The following is a 12,534-nucleotide window of genomic DNA, read 5'->3' on the forward strand; positions in this document are numbered from 1 at the left end:
AAACTTCAATATCACTTACTTAGTCCTGCCTCCAGTGTAAGGCTTGTGCTCACCATCAACGAAGAAAAGAAGAGTAGGGAAGCCCTGAACGCTATGCTCCTGAGTCAGCTCATTCTCCTCAGTCGCATCGATCTTAGCCAAAACGACACCAGAGTCCTTAAGCTCGGTCGCAGCTGCAGCATACTCAGGAGCAAGAGACTGACAATGACCACACCACGGCGCGTAAAACTCAACCAAAACGTATTGGTTATTCTCAATCACGTCAGTGAAGTTACGCTCCTTGATTACGACCACGTCTTTCTCATCGATCTCCGGCGTCGGTAACGGATCGGAATCTGGATTTCCTAGATCGGAGAAATCTCCTTCCTCGTCTTCATCTTCGTTGTACATCTCTGGATCTTCTTCGTCTTCTCCACCACCTTCGAACTCGTCGGTGAATGAGTCATCGCCAGCGCCGTGACCGGGAGCGTCGTCTTCTTCTTTGAGATCTTCGAGGAAGCTAAGATCCTCATCGTCGACGTCGTCGTCGGAGGAGGAAGAAGAAGCGGCGAAAGAAGGAGAAACGGCGGAGAAGATGAGAAGTGCGGTGAGAGAGATAAGGAGAAAAACGCGGAACGCCATTTTAGTGTGTGTGTGCGACTCTGAGAAAGTGGTTTGAGACTTCTGAGATCTATCTAACAAGTCCTCTGAGTGAGTTGGTTGTTACCAAAACAAACGTCGTCGTCTTAGGAAAAATTGAATTATCGTTGACTCCAGATATTCTAAACCGAACCAAATTGAAATTATTTAACCTGAAATGATTTTGAGTTATTCGTTAACCGATTGGTTTTCCTATTTCAAAATCCAAAACACTAAAACCGGACACGTTGACAAAGTACTTGAAAAGAAAGTATATATATATATATATATATTTTGTGGTTAGTTCAAGCATCAGAGTGAGTCACAATAGTACGGATCATACGAGCACGTCGTTTCTTGATCACAAAGTAGATACCCAGTGAGAGAAACGCTGCGAAAGAAAGGCCTAACACTACTCCAATGGTTTCTCCTCGTCCTTCTTCATCTTCTCTGCGACGACTCTCACTTGTTGTGTGTTCGTCTGATGAAACTTTACTTCCTTGTGAGTCTGCTTCTACGATAGATGTCTTTGAAGGTGAAGGTGTAGGTGAAGTCGATGGCGAGTTTTTCGGTGGATTATTGTTGTGATCAGAGATTGATGATTTCGGGTGAAAGAAATCGTAAGCTTCTGGAGAGAAAGCAGATGGGTTTGTATAAGCTGGACCATGGACAGGTCTGCTTCCTGCATTAGAGACACAAAGAAGCAAAGACAAGCAAGAGAAGAAGAAGAAGAGCAAAGAGTGAGTTAGGTATGTCATGTTTTAATTGTTTGTTTTTGTTTAGTTGTGTGTGTGTGTTTTAAGGTTTATATAGTATAATTTTGGTTGTAGAGGAGAGATATATGTTGCTTGAAGTTCAAATTTGTATGATTGCATAATAACAAGAAAAGAACAAAAGTGTGTCCTTTTTTTTTATGGTCATGCAATTTTTGTTTGTTTCAGTCTTCTATATATACTTGTCCTTCATAGAACAAATGTTCTTTTTTCGTTTCTAATGAATGTGAGCAAGTGGTCAATGTTGATGACTGAACAACTAATCTTTAACTGTATAAAAAAGTTGTATTTACATCGTTTCTAGTTTGATCTATGGAACACATGATTTTCAAATAGGGTCTTTAGATTTGGGCCTCTTGTTCATATTTTTAGTGTAATACTCGTGGCAGTAAAGAATGCATCAAGAGTTTGTTAGCTTGAAGGAACCGCAAAGGAAAATGAAAACAAGGATATGGAAAAATTATTAATCGGGTCCACTACACACAGTTTGGGTTTTGCAATTGTGTCTATTTTCGATTTTCTCTTTTCTTATCTTTAAATCTTAATCCGGTTAATACATTTTTCATGATATGTGAGAGAAGCAAAGCTAAAGATGAATGCTTTTGTTATTAGACAACAAAGATTCATTATATTTGAATCATCATATGGTGGAAAGGAAATAGTACAAAGTTTGAGTATTCTAAAACATACGTGACATTTGTTCATTCCCGAGAGAAATAGAATCAAAAGCAAAATTAACGTTAACTCTACGAAAAGATAAAAGCGAACTTGAGATTTATCTTAAAGCAACATTGAATAATAAACCACATTTACACGAATGAAAAGATTCCATAAGATTAAAGAAAAAAGAAAAAAAGACAGAACATAAGAAGAAGAAAAAATACAGGTAACTTTCGCATAATATAGTGGTAGTGAAATTTATGGTAATCATAATTTGATTGAAGATTTAACTTGTGGCTTAATTAAAAACAAATAATTAAAAAAAGAAATTTAAGCAGAGCTCCTAAAGGAGCCAAGAGCTTTAATCGCAGCCGCTCTTAGAATAAACTGATGGTATAACGCTGCCGCTGCTGCTCCAATCATCGGTCCAACCCAAAATATCCACTGTTTCAATTATTAAAAAACCAAAAATTTAAACATCAGTTCTAATAAACTATAGAAAAAATGTATGTATGTTATATAAAAGTTATTGACGTACTTGGTCATCCCAGGCCTTTTCTTTGTTGTAAATAACGGCAGCTCCAAAGCTACGGGCCGGGTTGATTCCGGTTCCGGTGATGGGAATGGTGGCTAAATGAACCATGAAGACGGCAAATCCTATGGGAAGTGGCGCCAAAACTGGCACGTGAGAGTCACGTGCATTTCGCTTGGGGTCGGTGGCCGAGAAGACGGTGTAAACGAGGACAAAAGTTCCGATGATCTCGGCACCTAGTCCGGTGCCTTTGTTGTAGCCGTCGGCGAGCTCGTTGGCTCCACCTCCATATCTAAGTATTATTACCAATATTTGTAATTAGTTAAGCCATATATGATAGGATTCATAATAATTAGACCGTATATAAAACCAAAAGATTTTGAAGAGTTTTCAGATATTATGAAACCTGGTGTAGTAAGAGCTTTGGAATGCTTTGACAAGACCGCAACCGCATATGGCACCAAGGCACTGAGCCACAATGTACAACACTGTCCGCACTAGTGACACTTTTCTAGCAAGGAACAGTCCCATCGTCACAGCCGGATTTATGTGACCACCTTCAAAAACAAAAACAAAATTAATTAGTCAAAAATGAATTGTATTATTAAGGATGTATTTTAGTTTATATAAACCGAAACAAACTAATTCAAATCGAACCAATCCAGACCGAACAATATATATGTGAAAACAGAATTAAATCTACTTTTTTTTTTTAACAAAGACTAAATTGAATCTACCTAAAAATTCATATAGATAGACACCAAAAAAAAAAAAACAAACAAACCAAGAGTTGACATTTTTTAAGTAGAAAATATGAAAATAAAACCGTACCAAAAGTTAAACAACCCCGAAGTCAAACTATATAATTCAAATTTACCATCTCTAATTAAAACACGTTAATTATTTTGATCTAAACTATACAATATTTCTAACTTTATTATTACGTGAAAAATCTATATCCCGTGACTCGAACGTTTGTATGCAATTATACTTACCGGAGATACCGGCGGTACAGTAAACGAGAACAAAGATCATTCCACCGAAAGCCCAGGCAATTCCCAATATCCCTACGCCCCCACAGTCCACTCCTCCGGCGTTTGCATCGGTTTGAGCTTTGTAGCCGATAACGGTGAGGACTGAAACGTAAAGGAACAAAAGTGTCGCCACAAACTCAGCTATGACCGCTCTATAGAGCGACCACTTCCTAAGCTCCTCCATGTCCAACAATGGTGCTGGAGGTGGGTCCGCGTAGTCTCTGCTGGGCGCCGGGGCTCCACCCTCTTGCACATCCAAGTCTTTTGCCATGGCCAAAGATGATGAGAGAGATGAGTTTTAATGTTTGTTCAGATTTGTAGCTTTTTGGTTTGTGTGTATGTGTGTATATATATACATTAGAGAGACTGTGTAAAGGTTTGATATAGGTACATTATAAGACAATTAAATATGTGGTTAATAATGATGTGGACAGTTAATTGAAAACATATTTTGGAGGAAATATTATTATGAAGGAATCTTATCTCTAATCCGTGCCTCAAATGAGCTGGTGGTGGTACTATGAGAAACATCTCTGTTTTGTATGTTTGTCAATATTGTGAAGAAGTGATTTGGTAATTCACCTGATTACAATCTTTTTTAAAAATATGACGATTATTAATCTTACTTATCATAGTAACTTGCGAGTATTATTTTAGCAAAGCAAATCCCTTTGTCTACACTAATCTTAAGTCAAGCATTCAGATGCTTCTTCAATTCACCATTACATTTTTTCCCGAATAACATATCCGAGGATCGAGCTGTCTTAATTGTATGATTAGAGGAGGATAAACTTGTTTTAAGCCGTCCAACCAACCCCTCGATTTAGACATTCTTGTGTTTGTATTTCTTTAATTGGTCGACCCATGATTTTTAATTGGTTATAAAATAAAGTGGTTATAAAATAAAGTGGTTTTTATATAAACAACAAATAAGTTCTATTTATCAGTTATGTAACCCAACTAAGATGATATAGATATATGGATAACAAACTCAAACATAAATAAGGATATATTTATCAACTAACGTTTTCTGAACATGCATATAAAGTATATTCCGAAACAAGTCTATATCAATGCCGTCACAATTTCAAGTTATATTATTTATATATATGCGACATTAACGGGTTTAGAACTAGTTTAGAATATAATTACCACACTATATATACTATATAACAAAAAGTTCCAGACAGAAGAAGTATGAGGAAATAGGAATCTTATAAAGGTTTCGTAACTAATTAGCATATGAAGAAAGATGCCCTTTTTTGGGAATTACAATTTAGCGTGCACGAATTTTCTGCAATTAATGGTTTGTTCAGTGAGCAAGCAACGTCCATCCCACCCACATTATAAAAAAAGTTCTATAAAAGTATAGATTTTCAGGTTGACACAAAAGAAAGTTCATGTAAATTATTTATAGAATAGTGTAAAGTTGGTTTTCAATTCGGATTTCGGTTAGAAAGTAAACTAAATGTGAAGAGGTTAATTTTAAGTTTGTTTTATGTTTGGTTACATTTTTTGTTTTCAGTTTTAAGGATTGAAAAAAAAAGTAAACTTGGATTAAACTTAATTTCAAGGCTTTATAGAATTAGAAATGATTAAGTTCTTTAGTTTTGCAAGTGGAGTTTGCTGTCCGGAAAAGAACAAATAATGAGGATACGATGATAAGAATGAGATCCATGACATGCAAAAATTCGAACAACGTTGAAGCTCTTATTATATGTTATCCTTGCCAGGGGAACTCTTCTGTACACGTAATTTGCTCCTTACCCTTCCAATTATTCAATTAATGTTGGACTTACATGCTTGATGCATGCATGATGCATATATAATATATTATCAATCTAATTACATGTATGTGTGAGACCATATATAAATCCATCATGTGACCATGTTTATGCATTTTTGGTTATAGACTTTAATATTACGATGGACGCAAGTTTGAGAGTTTGTATATAATTAATGTGTGCTTTGTAGTTTTTGTTTTAAATACCTAAATTTCAGCAACAATTACTTTTGTAGCAAAATGAAATATGTAGATCAGTAAGTTATCTTCTGCTTGATATCAACATCAACAAATTATGTAGTGACAATGAAGGATCACCACATATCTTTTATACAATTGATGTTTTAAAAATAGAAAAATGAATTCAACTGAGAACATCGTTGAAATATACCAGACAAGCACATATGTAGCTTAATTATTCTTGTTTCACTTTTTTCTATTTTGGGTCGAAACCATACATTGGATAGACTATTAATGTTGGAGACTCGTTTGCACTAAGGGTCAACCCCATTAGATTGGTTGTTGTTGATTCAAATGGTGCTTTCCAAGAGCCATATGCACAGAAACATACTCTTCTCATAGCATAACAAGCCTTCACTAACCTCTTCTGACGTGAGGAAATTGTTAATTGCACCAGTCCACCACCCTGCCGCTGACACTAATACTGGAGCTCGTTGACAGAATGGTCAAAAACAGAGCATCTGCTTTTTATTCACCTCCAATTGGGGGTCTCTGATCCTTCATGTTTGGGTTGGACAGGACAACCACCGTGATTTTTAATCCCACTGGAGTCTTTTACTTACTAAGAGGATTTCAACACTACTTGTCAAGAATGTAGGCAAGAGCTTATGATTTGGTTCACTTAGGTCATCTCCATTGGTGGTATTTAGATGGAGTAAGGGAAAGTTGCTAAACAATAAAGTGGAATAATTATATACAAAAGTGACTGAAATTGTTTACAGAAGGATTTTTAGAATCGTTTACGACCCTTTGCGTGTCCCTTTCTGATTGGGTGAAGAAAAAATATACTGCCCAAATCTCTTTCTATTATTTTTGTGTCTTCCTCTCTCTCTCTTTTGGAATCGGTTGATCAAAACATGAATCGGAATAATTTTGTGAGATATGAGAGTTTGGTTAAATTTGTTTCTATGTGTAAGAATCTCTCTGGTATTATTTGTAGTTTATGATGAATTTGGGAATTGATGTTAGCAAAATTAGGGTTATATGTTGTTAGTCGATTGGGGATTGCAAATTGTTATTCTCTTCTCTTCTCTTTTCTTGTCTTGTCTTCTAAACCTGAGTATCGTTGCTGAATTTAGCAGGATATGGTGCCAAGTGAGTATCAGAGGAGCTGGAGGGCGTTGCTTGTTTGTTTCCACGGTGTTTCTTCATCTGCTTTGACAACGACCCAGTACAGGTTTAAAATCTTTTTGAAACAAAAAATGATAACTACCCAAGAGATGGGAGATGCGAAGTTGGATCTTTTGCTCTGTTTCAATTTTCTTTCTTAATTGCTATATATATAGTTAGAGTACACGAGTTCTCTATACTGCCGTGTGTTGTTTCCTTCTTCTCTTGCAGCCAAGACCCGGACGTGTGTGTGTAATATTTTCTTGGAAAGTCTTTCTCTGCAATTTTTGGGTTTAGCCGTTTAGGTGGTGTCAATGCTACTTGGTTATACAATATATTACGAACGTACTTGTTAAGAATGTCACCTACCTACCTTTCCACACTTTTTGATGACTGCTGTCTTTGGCTTGAGACAAACTATATATGACTGGTTTCTTGGCCAAAGTGCAGATTGATTCTTCAGCACACTTGGCTAATCGTTCTAGCAGTAGTGGTTTGGCTGGATCATCCTCTACTGGTGCTTCTCTCAATGGAAACGATTATGATCACAATTATAGATGAAAGTGAAGAAGTACCCATGAATTTATGTATAAGCACCAATCAAGAATACAATTAATCGTTTTTGTAATGTGTTTTAGACATGCTTTTATGTATTGTTTGTTTAAAATCTTATGAATATATTCATTTTCAAGTTTTTATAAATATATAAAATTAAAAATATTAAACCAAAATTTATTATACTATAATAATTTCCAAAATAAAAATTTTAAATTAAGGACCCCAATTTTAGATACTACCAATGGACCCATAAAAATAGAAAGTTTTTTTAAAAATTGTTAACTTCACTTCTATTCACTTTTATTAACTTTTATTCAAAATTCATGTTTTTAGCAACTTTGCTAAGACTCCACCAATGGAGTTGCCCTTATGATTCCCATCTAATGTCTTTACTGATCTTATCCCCAAAACTCATTCACTTGTTTGTTATTTATCAGTTTAACCCTAGGTTAGAAGAAATTAATGAGCACGAGTTTTTTTTTTTTAATTTCATTAGTTTAATACTAGGTGACTTATGGTTTTAGGAATCGTTGGGAGATCATTGGTCAGAAGGTTCGAGGTCGATATCAGTGTAAAGTAGCGAAAACGAAACACAACAACAAACCTTAACCAAAACTTTGTTAACCGTGATTTACGAATCAATAACATGTCTTTGCGGTCGATCATACCAACTAAAAAATTCAAGACCAATCTCAACATCTAACACAAGGAGGTCGGACAAAGAATTGTAGATCCCAACCTTCTAGAAAGGTAATCAAAACATAAAGGGCACTGCTAAAACAATAAACAGAGCCTTTGTACAACATTCCACAGTGTCATAAACCTTTTGTATGTATTCAACAATGTCATAGTAATGAAGTACATCATTGATCGTTATTGCAAGGGAAAACGAAGACATTATACTCTCTACCAAGACATCAAAAACCACTAATTAGAATGAAATATCTAGTTCAAGAAATCCAAAGAACACTGCTCAAATAAACTCACCATTTCCCGTTATGATTTACTTCAATTCACCAACAGATTCATAGCAAAATCAAAGAGTGCATAGTGAGTTAAAAGCTTAATAGATAGAGAGATCAACGAACAATGTAACAATACCAATTAAATCACCTCACAACCACTCAATTATGTTACCGAGTATTGTGATGCATGCAACAATGACAATTACATACTTATCATCTTTGAAAACTCAAAACCAAACTGATAGATTAAAGAAATGAAAGCATTTCAATATAATGTATCCCAAGAAAGGATTCTCAAATGTGCAAAAGCCACAAATCAGTCTTTAAGAATTCTCAATACTGCAATATAGAGTAGTATTATACTAAAACGCAAAAACCTCAAAAAAAAAAAACCTTAAAATCACTCGTTAGGAACATCAATGTCACCACTGTTAATCTCTTCCTGAAGATCCTTAGGGTCTTTACCATCAACAGTACAACCAACAGATACACAAGTTCCCAAAATCTCCTTCACAGTTCCACTCAATTCCTTAGCAATAGATCTAGGCCTCATGATTTTAGCAATCTCAATCACATCATCAAACGAAATGTTCCCGTTATGTTTGATGTTCTTCACTTTCTTCCTATCTCTCTCTGGCTCCTTTAACGCCTTGATGACCAAAGCCGCTGCTGAAGGAACCACTGTGACCTTAGCTTGACGGTTCTGGACTGTCAGCTTCACCGTGACTCTTAAGCCTTTCCATTCTTTAGCTGTCTCTTTGGCGATGTCTTCTCCTATCTTCTTTGGCGCGAGACCCAGTGGACCGATCTTTGGAGCGAGTGATGACGCTGCTCCGACCTCACCTCCGGTCACTCGGACGTAGACGTCCACGATCTGAGACGGGTCCAACTTCGGCGGCATTTTCTCCTAATCTTCTCTCTCACTCACTCTCAGTTTCTAGGGTTTCGTCTTCTTATGTAGCTAGGGTTTAATTGAAATGACGAGTTTATCCCCCAATACGGGTTTAATTTCCCTTAAACCGAAATTAAAAATAGAGTTGCAAATTGGTTAAAAATCAAAACATAATGTTGACGTTTTATGTTTCGGTTCGGTCCGTTCAATGGTTCGAGAGATGTCTGTGAGATTTTTAGAAGGGGTGATTTCGGAAAATGAGTTTATTTGAAAGGAAGTTTCATTGGGCTAGTTTTTTCCAATAACAAAAGTTAATGGACTCTTGTGTACGGCCTTGTAAGATCTGAAAGCCTAATGTTTCAGCCTTTCTCGAGGCTTTTTCCATTAACTAATAATAATTAGCCACTAGAAGATTTAAGAAAATATAATTTCATTGGAAAAAACATTTTTGGTATCCGTAATTTTTTAGATGAAAATAAAAGTCAAAGAGTAGTAGACAACTTGCAAAAGTTGCAATGGTTACGTCGTTGACGCGCCAAAGATCAAGTTTCATTTATCGTATATTATGTATTGGCTACACTAAAATGGTAAGAAAGTTGAGAAATAAGAAGTAGCTAAAGTTTACTAGTTTCACCGTGTTCGTTAACGTTGAAGTTGAATATTTTGATTAATTAGGCGATGATCATGAGCTTTTATGAAACACGTGTGAGGTCTAATCAATTATGTTAGAGATGTAAGTGTGGCAGTGTGCTTGTGAACCGTTAATGTAAAATTTCATTTAACAAGCGCATACAAACGTTGTGCTTCTCTCTAGTTTCTTCTCCACCTACCTAACAAAGCTAATCAAGTCTTATGTAATTGGTCAATTATGGCATGTACCGAATCTTACGTAAGTGGTTGGACCGGATATTCTTATCAACTTTGAGATAAGGAATATACCAATACTGTATATACTTCCGGATCACTACATTGTGATTGAAGTTTTCAAAGAGGAATGGGTGTATACATACATTACACAAATAAATATGCATGGAGAGCTAAGAAAATTGATCGAAGTTCAAGGTATGAGAAAGATAATGTCAAAGACAGATACTGGATAGTATTATATGTACCCATACAAGAGACAAAACCATTTAAGCCTTTCGTATACGTATTTGTATATTCAATTCAAAGATATTGCATAATGGTCACACTAATCTTCAAACCGTTTGTTTAAAAAAAATATACCCTTACATAATATTAACAATTTAATATACTGTAGTGTACAAGAATAATACTAATATATTGTTTCGTAACCACTAGTCAAAAAATGAGGTATGTAACTATAATAATCAAACTTTGATTATATGTGTGTTGACGACGTAGAAATCTTACGCCGTTCATGACAGGTGTTAGAGAACAAGCAATTCTATGATTTCGGTGTTCCAAAGTCTAGAAATTTGTTACAGGGTCACAAAGACAGTTATCATTGTCAAAATGTCTCAAATTATTATATAATATTGATTTTATTCATTAAGTATTAGAAATAGAATCATAAAATTATAATTTTTGGTGACTTTTACTCTTAAGAAAATAGTATGGAGTTAACATTTTGGAATTACAGAAACTGTTAAACAATGGTAATCATATTGCATATTGAAAAATCTCCTTAGATTATTAACCTTTCTTTTTTAAAAAGTATTAGAAGAAGTTTTAATAGGTGAATTTGGAATAAATATGTTACAAATTTCTTTGCATCATTCTAATCTATGCATGTCATTGCTGATCTTTCATGGACCAGCTGAATTATATAGTAAAAGATGGAGTAGCATTATTTAGCATCTAATCGATTAATCACTTAGAAAAGCTCACCGTAATCAAATGTATACTTATTATTATTAAAATAGCCCAATGATTCACCACTAACTTAAAAAATTGTATCCCCAAAATCATACTTATTCGAAACTTTTTCCCTGAGCCTTGTGACTGGTTAGCTGTATCTATTTAAATCAATAAATTTTAAGTTATGTTCATTTATTATTGTTTTATGGTTTCACACTTTCACCTCGTAACTTTCTGGAAAGGATAACATGAATGGACAAAGCATTTATTTTATTATAGTAGTTTCTTTGCAATAAAGTCACTTTATTATCATCATCATTCATCACTGTTACAGCGCAGTATTTTAACTTTTTCTTCTTTTTTTTTCAAATTATTTTTTAATACTGAGCTACTTAAATTTAAAATAATATCTACATGCCCACTATGTCGACATCTAAATGAAAAAACCGATAAATAATGCTTTTATCCGTTTTCTTAAGCGATTTGATCGAAATCGGCTCTATTATATATCTAATGTTTCCAACTAAGGTTTAGGAGAGAAATAAAATGACCATAATTTAGTCAAAACACTAACTATATTATAAAGAAAGCAAACAAAAAAAACAAAAACTGAATACGTAAATACAAAAAGACAAAAACTATAGTAATTATTTTCATACAATGTGGAAAATGACGCGTAGCGTAATATTGACCGTATAATTTTTTATACTTTCCCCGTTACAATCCGACTCCGTAACAAAAAAAATAAATTATTATTTAAATCATATATAGATGCGGATAGACACAAAAAACCGCAAAAAAGGAAACTAAAAAAAAAAGTTACTAGTATTATTAATTAGATCAAAACACATAACAAAGCAAAGTAGGACCAAACAACAAAGAGAGAGTTTCAAAGTTCAACGAATCTCGTGGAACAACAACAACACATACAAAACACCACCACTCGCATTTTGTATCTCACGCGACCAGATATTATTATTATCGAGATGGTACGAGTCTGTCGCGCGTGAGAGAACATCTCGAGACGGAGAAGAAAACGAAAGGACTAGTCCTGAAAAATTGCCAGCTGGCAAGATATTAAAACGCCTTTAGATCAGATGAGTGGGTCCTACTATCACGTGGCATTCATCTAAAGATGAAATTGATACCACGTGTTTCTTACGACACGTGTCTTGATCGTGTGAAGACTCTCTAAGCTCTTTTGTCTTTTTCTCTTGGAACTGGGGAAGGGAGAAAGTGATGAAAGGTCCAACCCCACCCGACGAAAGTCACGACAAAAAACAAAATAAATAACTTGAACCAAATTTTTCTGTATTGATATTTTTTTAAAGAGGTACGAGAAGAGAATCTATATTACCCATTATAATTTTCAAAAATATATATTTTTTATCAAAGAGAAGTCAGGAAAAAAAACATTTATCTTCGTTTTATTCAGATCATTACAAAAAATTCATGTGACGAACTTCTTCTTAAGATTTTTATAGTCCTACTATTTTGTCGATTTATTTTTCATCTAACAAACAGGTCGGTTTTTTTTTTTTTTTTTTT

General features: G+C 34.7%; 3 protein-coding genes and 1 long non-coding RNA gene across 7 annotated transcripts; 1 reads left to right on the top strand and 3 right to left on the bottom strand.

Annotated features, from left to right (window-relative positions):
• On the bottom strand, positions 706 to 1,383 carry LOC104726651. 2 transcript variants are annotated; one of them, XM_010445565.2, is made up of 2 exons: positions 962 to 1,383; positions 706 to 791 (listed from the first exon to the last, which is right to left on the bottom strand). In XM_010445565.2, exons 1-2 carry the CDS (start codon positions 1,374 to 1,376, stop codon positions 787 to 789), a joined length of 420 nt encoding a protein of 139 aa, XP_010443867.1. In that variant the 5' UTR covers positions 1,377 to 1,383; the 3' UTR covers positions 706 to 786. The 2 variants fall into 2 exon arrangements, with proteins under 2 accessions (XP_010443867.1, XP_010443866.1); XM_010445564.2 differs by having other exon boundaries at positions 785 to 1,383.
• On the bottom strand, positions 2,166 to 3,955 carry LOC104726653 (probable aquaporin PIP2-4). Its single transcript, XM_010445566.2, has 4 exons — positions 3,579 to 3,955; positions 2,990 to 3,140; positions 2,590 to 2,875; positions 2,166 to 2,495 (listed from the first exon to the last, which is right to left on the bottom strand). The coding sequence occupies exons 1-4, from the start codon at positions 3,886 to 3,888 to the stop codon at positions 2,382 to 2,384; spliced, it is 861 nt and encodes a 286-aa protein (XP_010443868.1). The 5' UTR covers positions 3,889 to 3,955; the 3' UTR covers positions 2,166 to 2,381.
• On the top strand, positions 6,382 to 7,446 carry LOC104726655. Of its 3 annotated transcripts, XR_758079.2 has the most exons (3): positions 6,386 to 6,552; positions 6,723 to 6,817; positions 7,201 to 7,446. It is a non-coding gene; the product is annotated as an uncharacterized LOC104726655 (long non-coding RNA). The 3 variants fall into 3 exon arrangements; XR_758078.2 differs by having other exon boundaries at positions 6,382 to 6,552; positions 6,720 to 7,446; XR_758077.2 differs by having other exon boundaries at positions 6,384 to 6,552; positions 6,723 to 7,446.
• On the bottom strand, positions 8,498 to 9,213 carry LOC104726656 (60S ribosomal protein L12-3). Its single transcript, XM_010445567.2, has one exon. The coding sequence runs from the start codon at positions 9,172 to 9,174 to the stop codon at positions 8,674 to 8,676; it is 501 nt and encodes a 166-aa protein (XP_010443869.1). The 5' UTR covers positions 9,175 to 9,213; the 3' UTR covers positions 8,498 to 8,673.

Source organism: Camelina sativa, chromosome 11 (genome assembly GCF_000633955.1).
Source record: "Camelina sativa cultivar DH55 chromosome 11, Cs, whole genome shotgun sequence".
Lineage (NCBI taxonomy): Eukaryota > Viridiplantae > Streptophyta > Magnoliopsida > Brassicales > Brassicaceae > Camelina > Camelina sativa.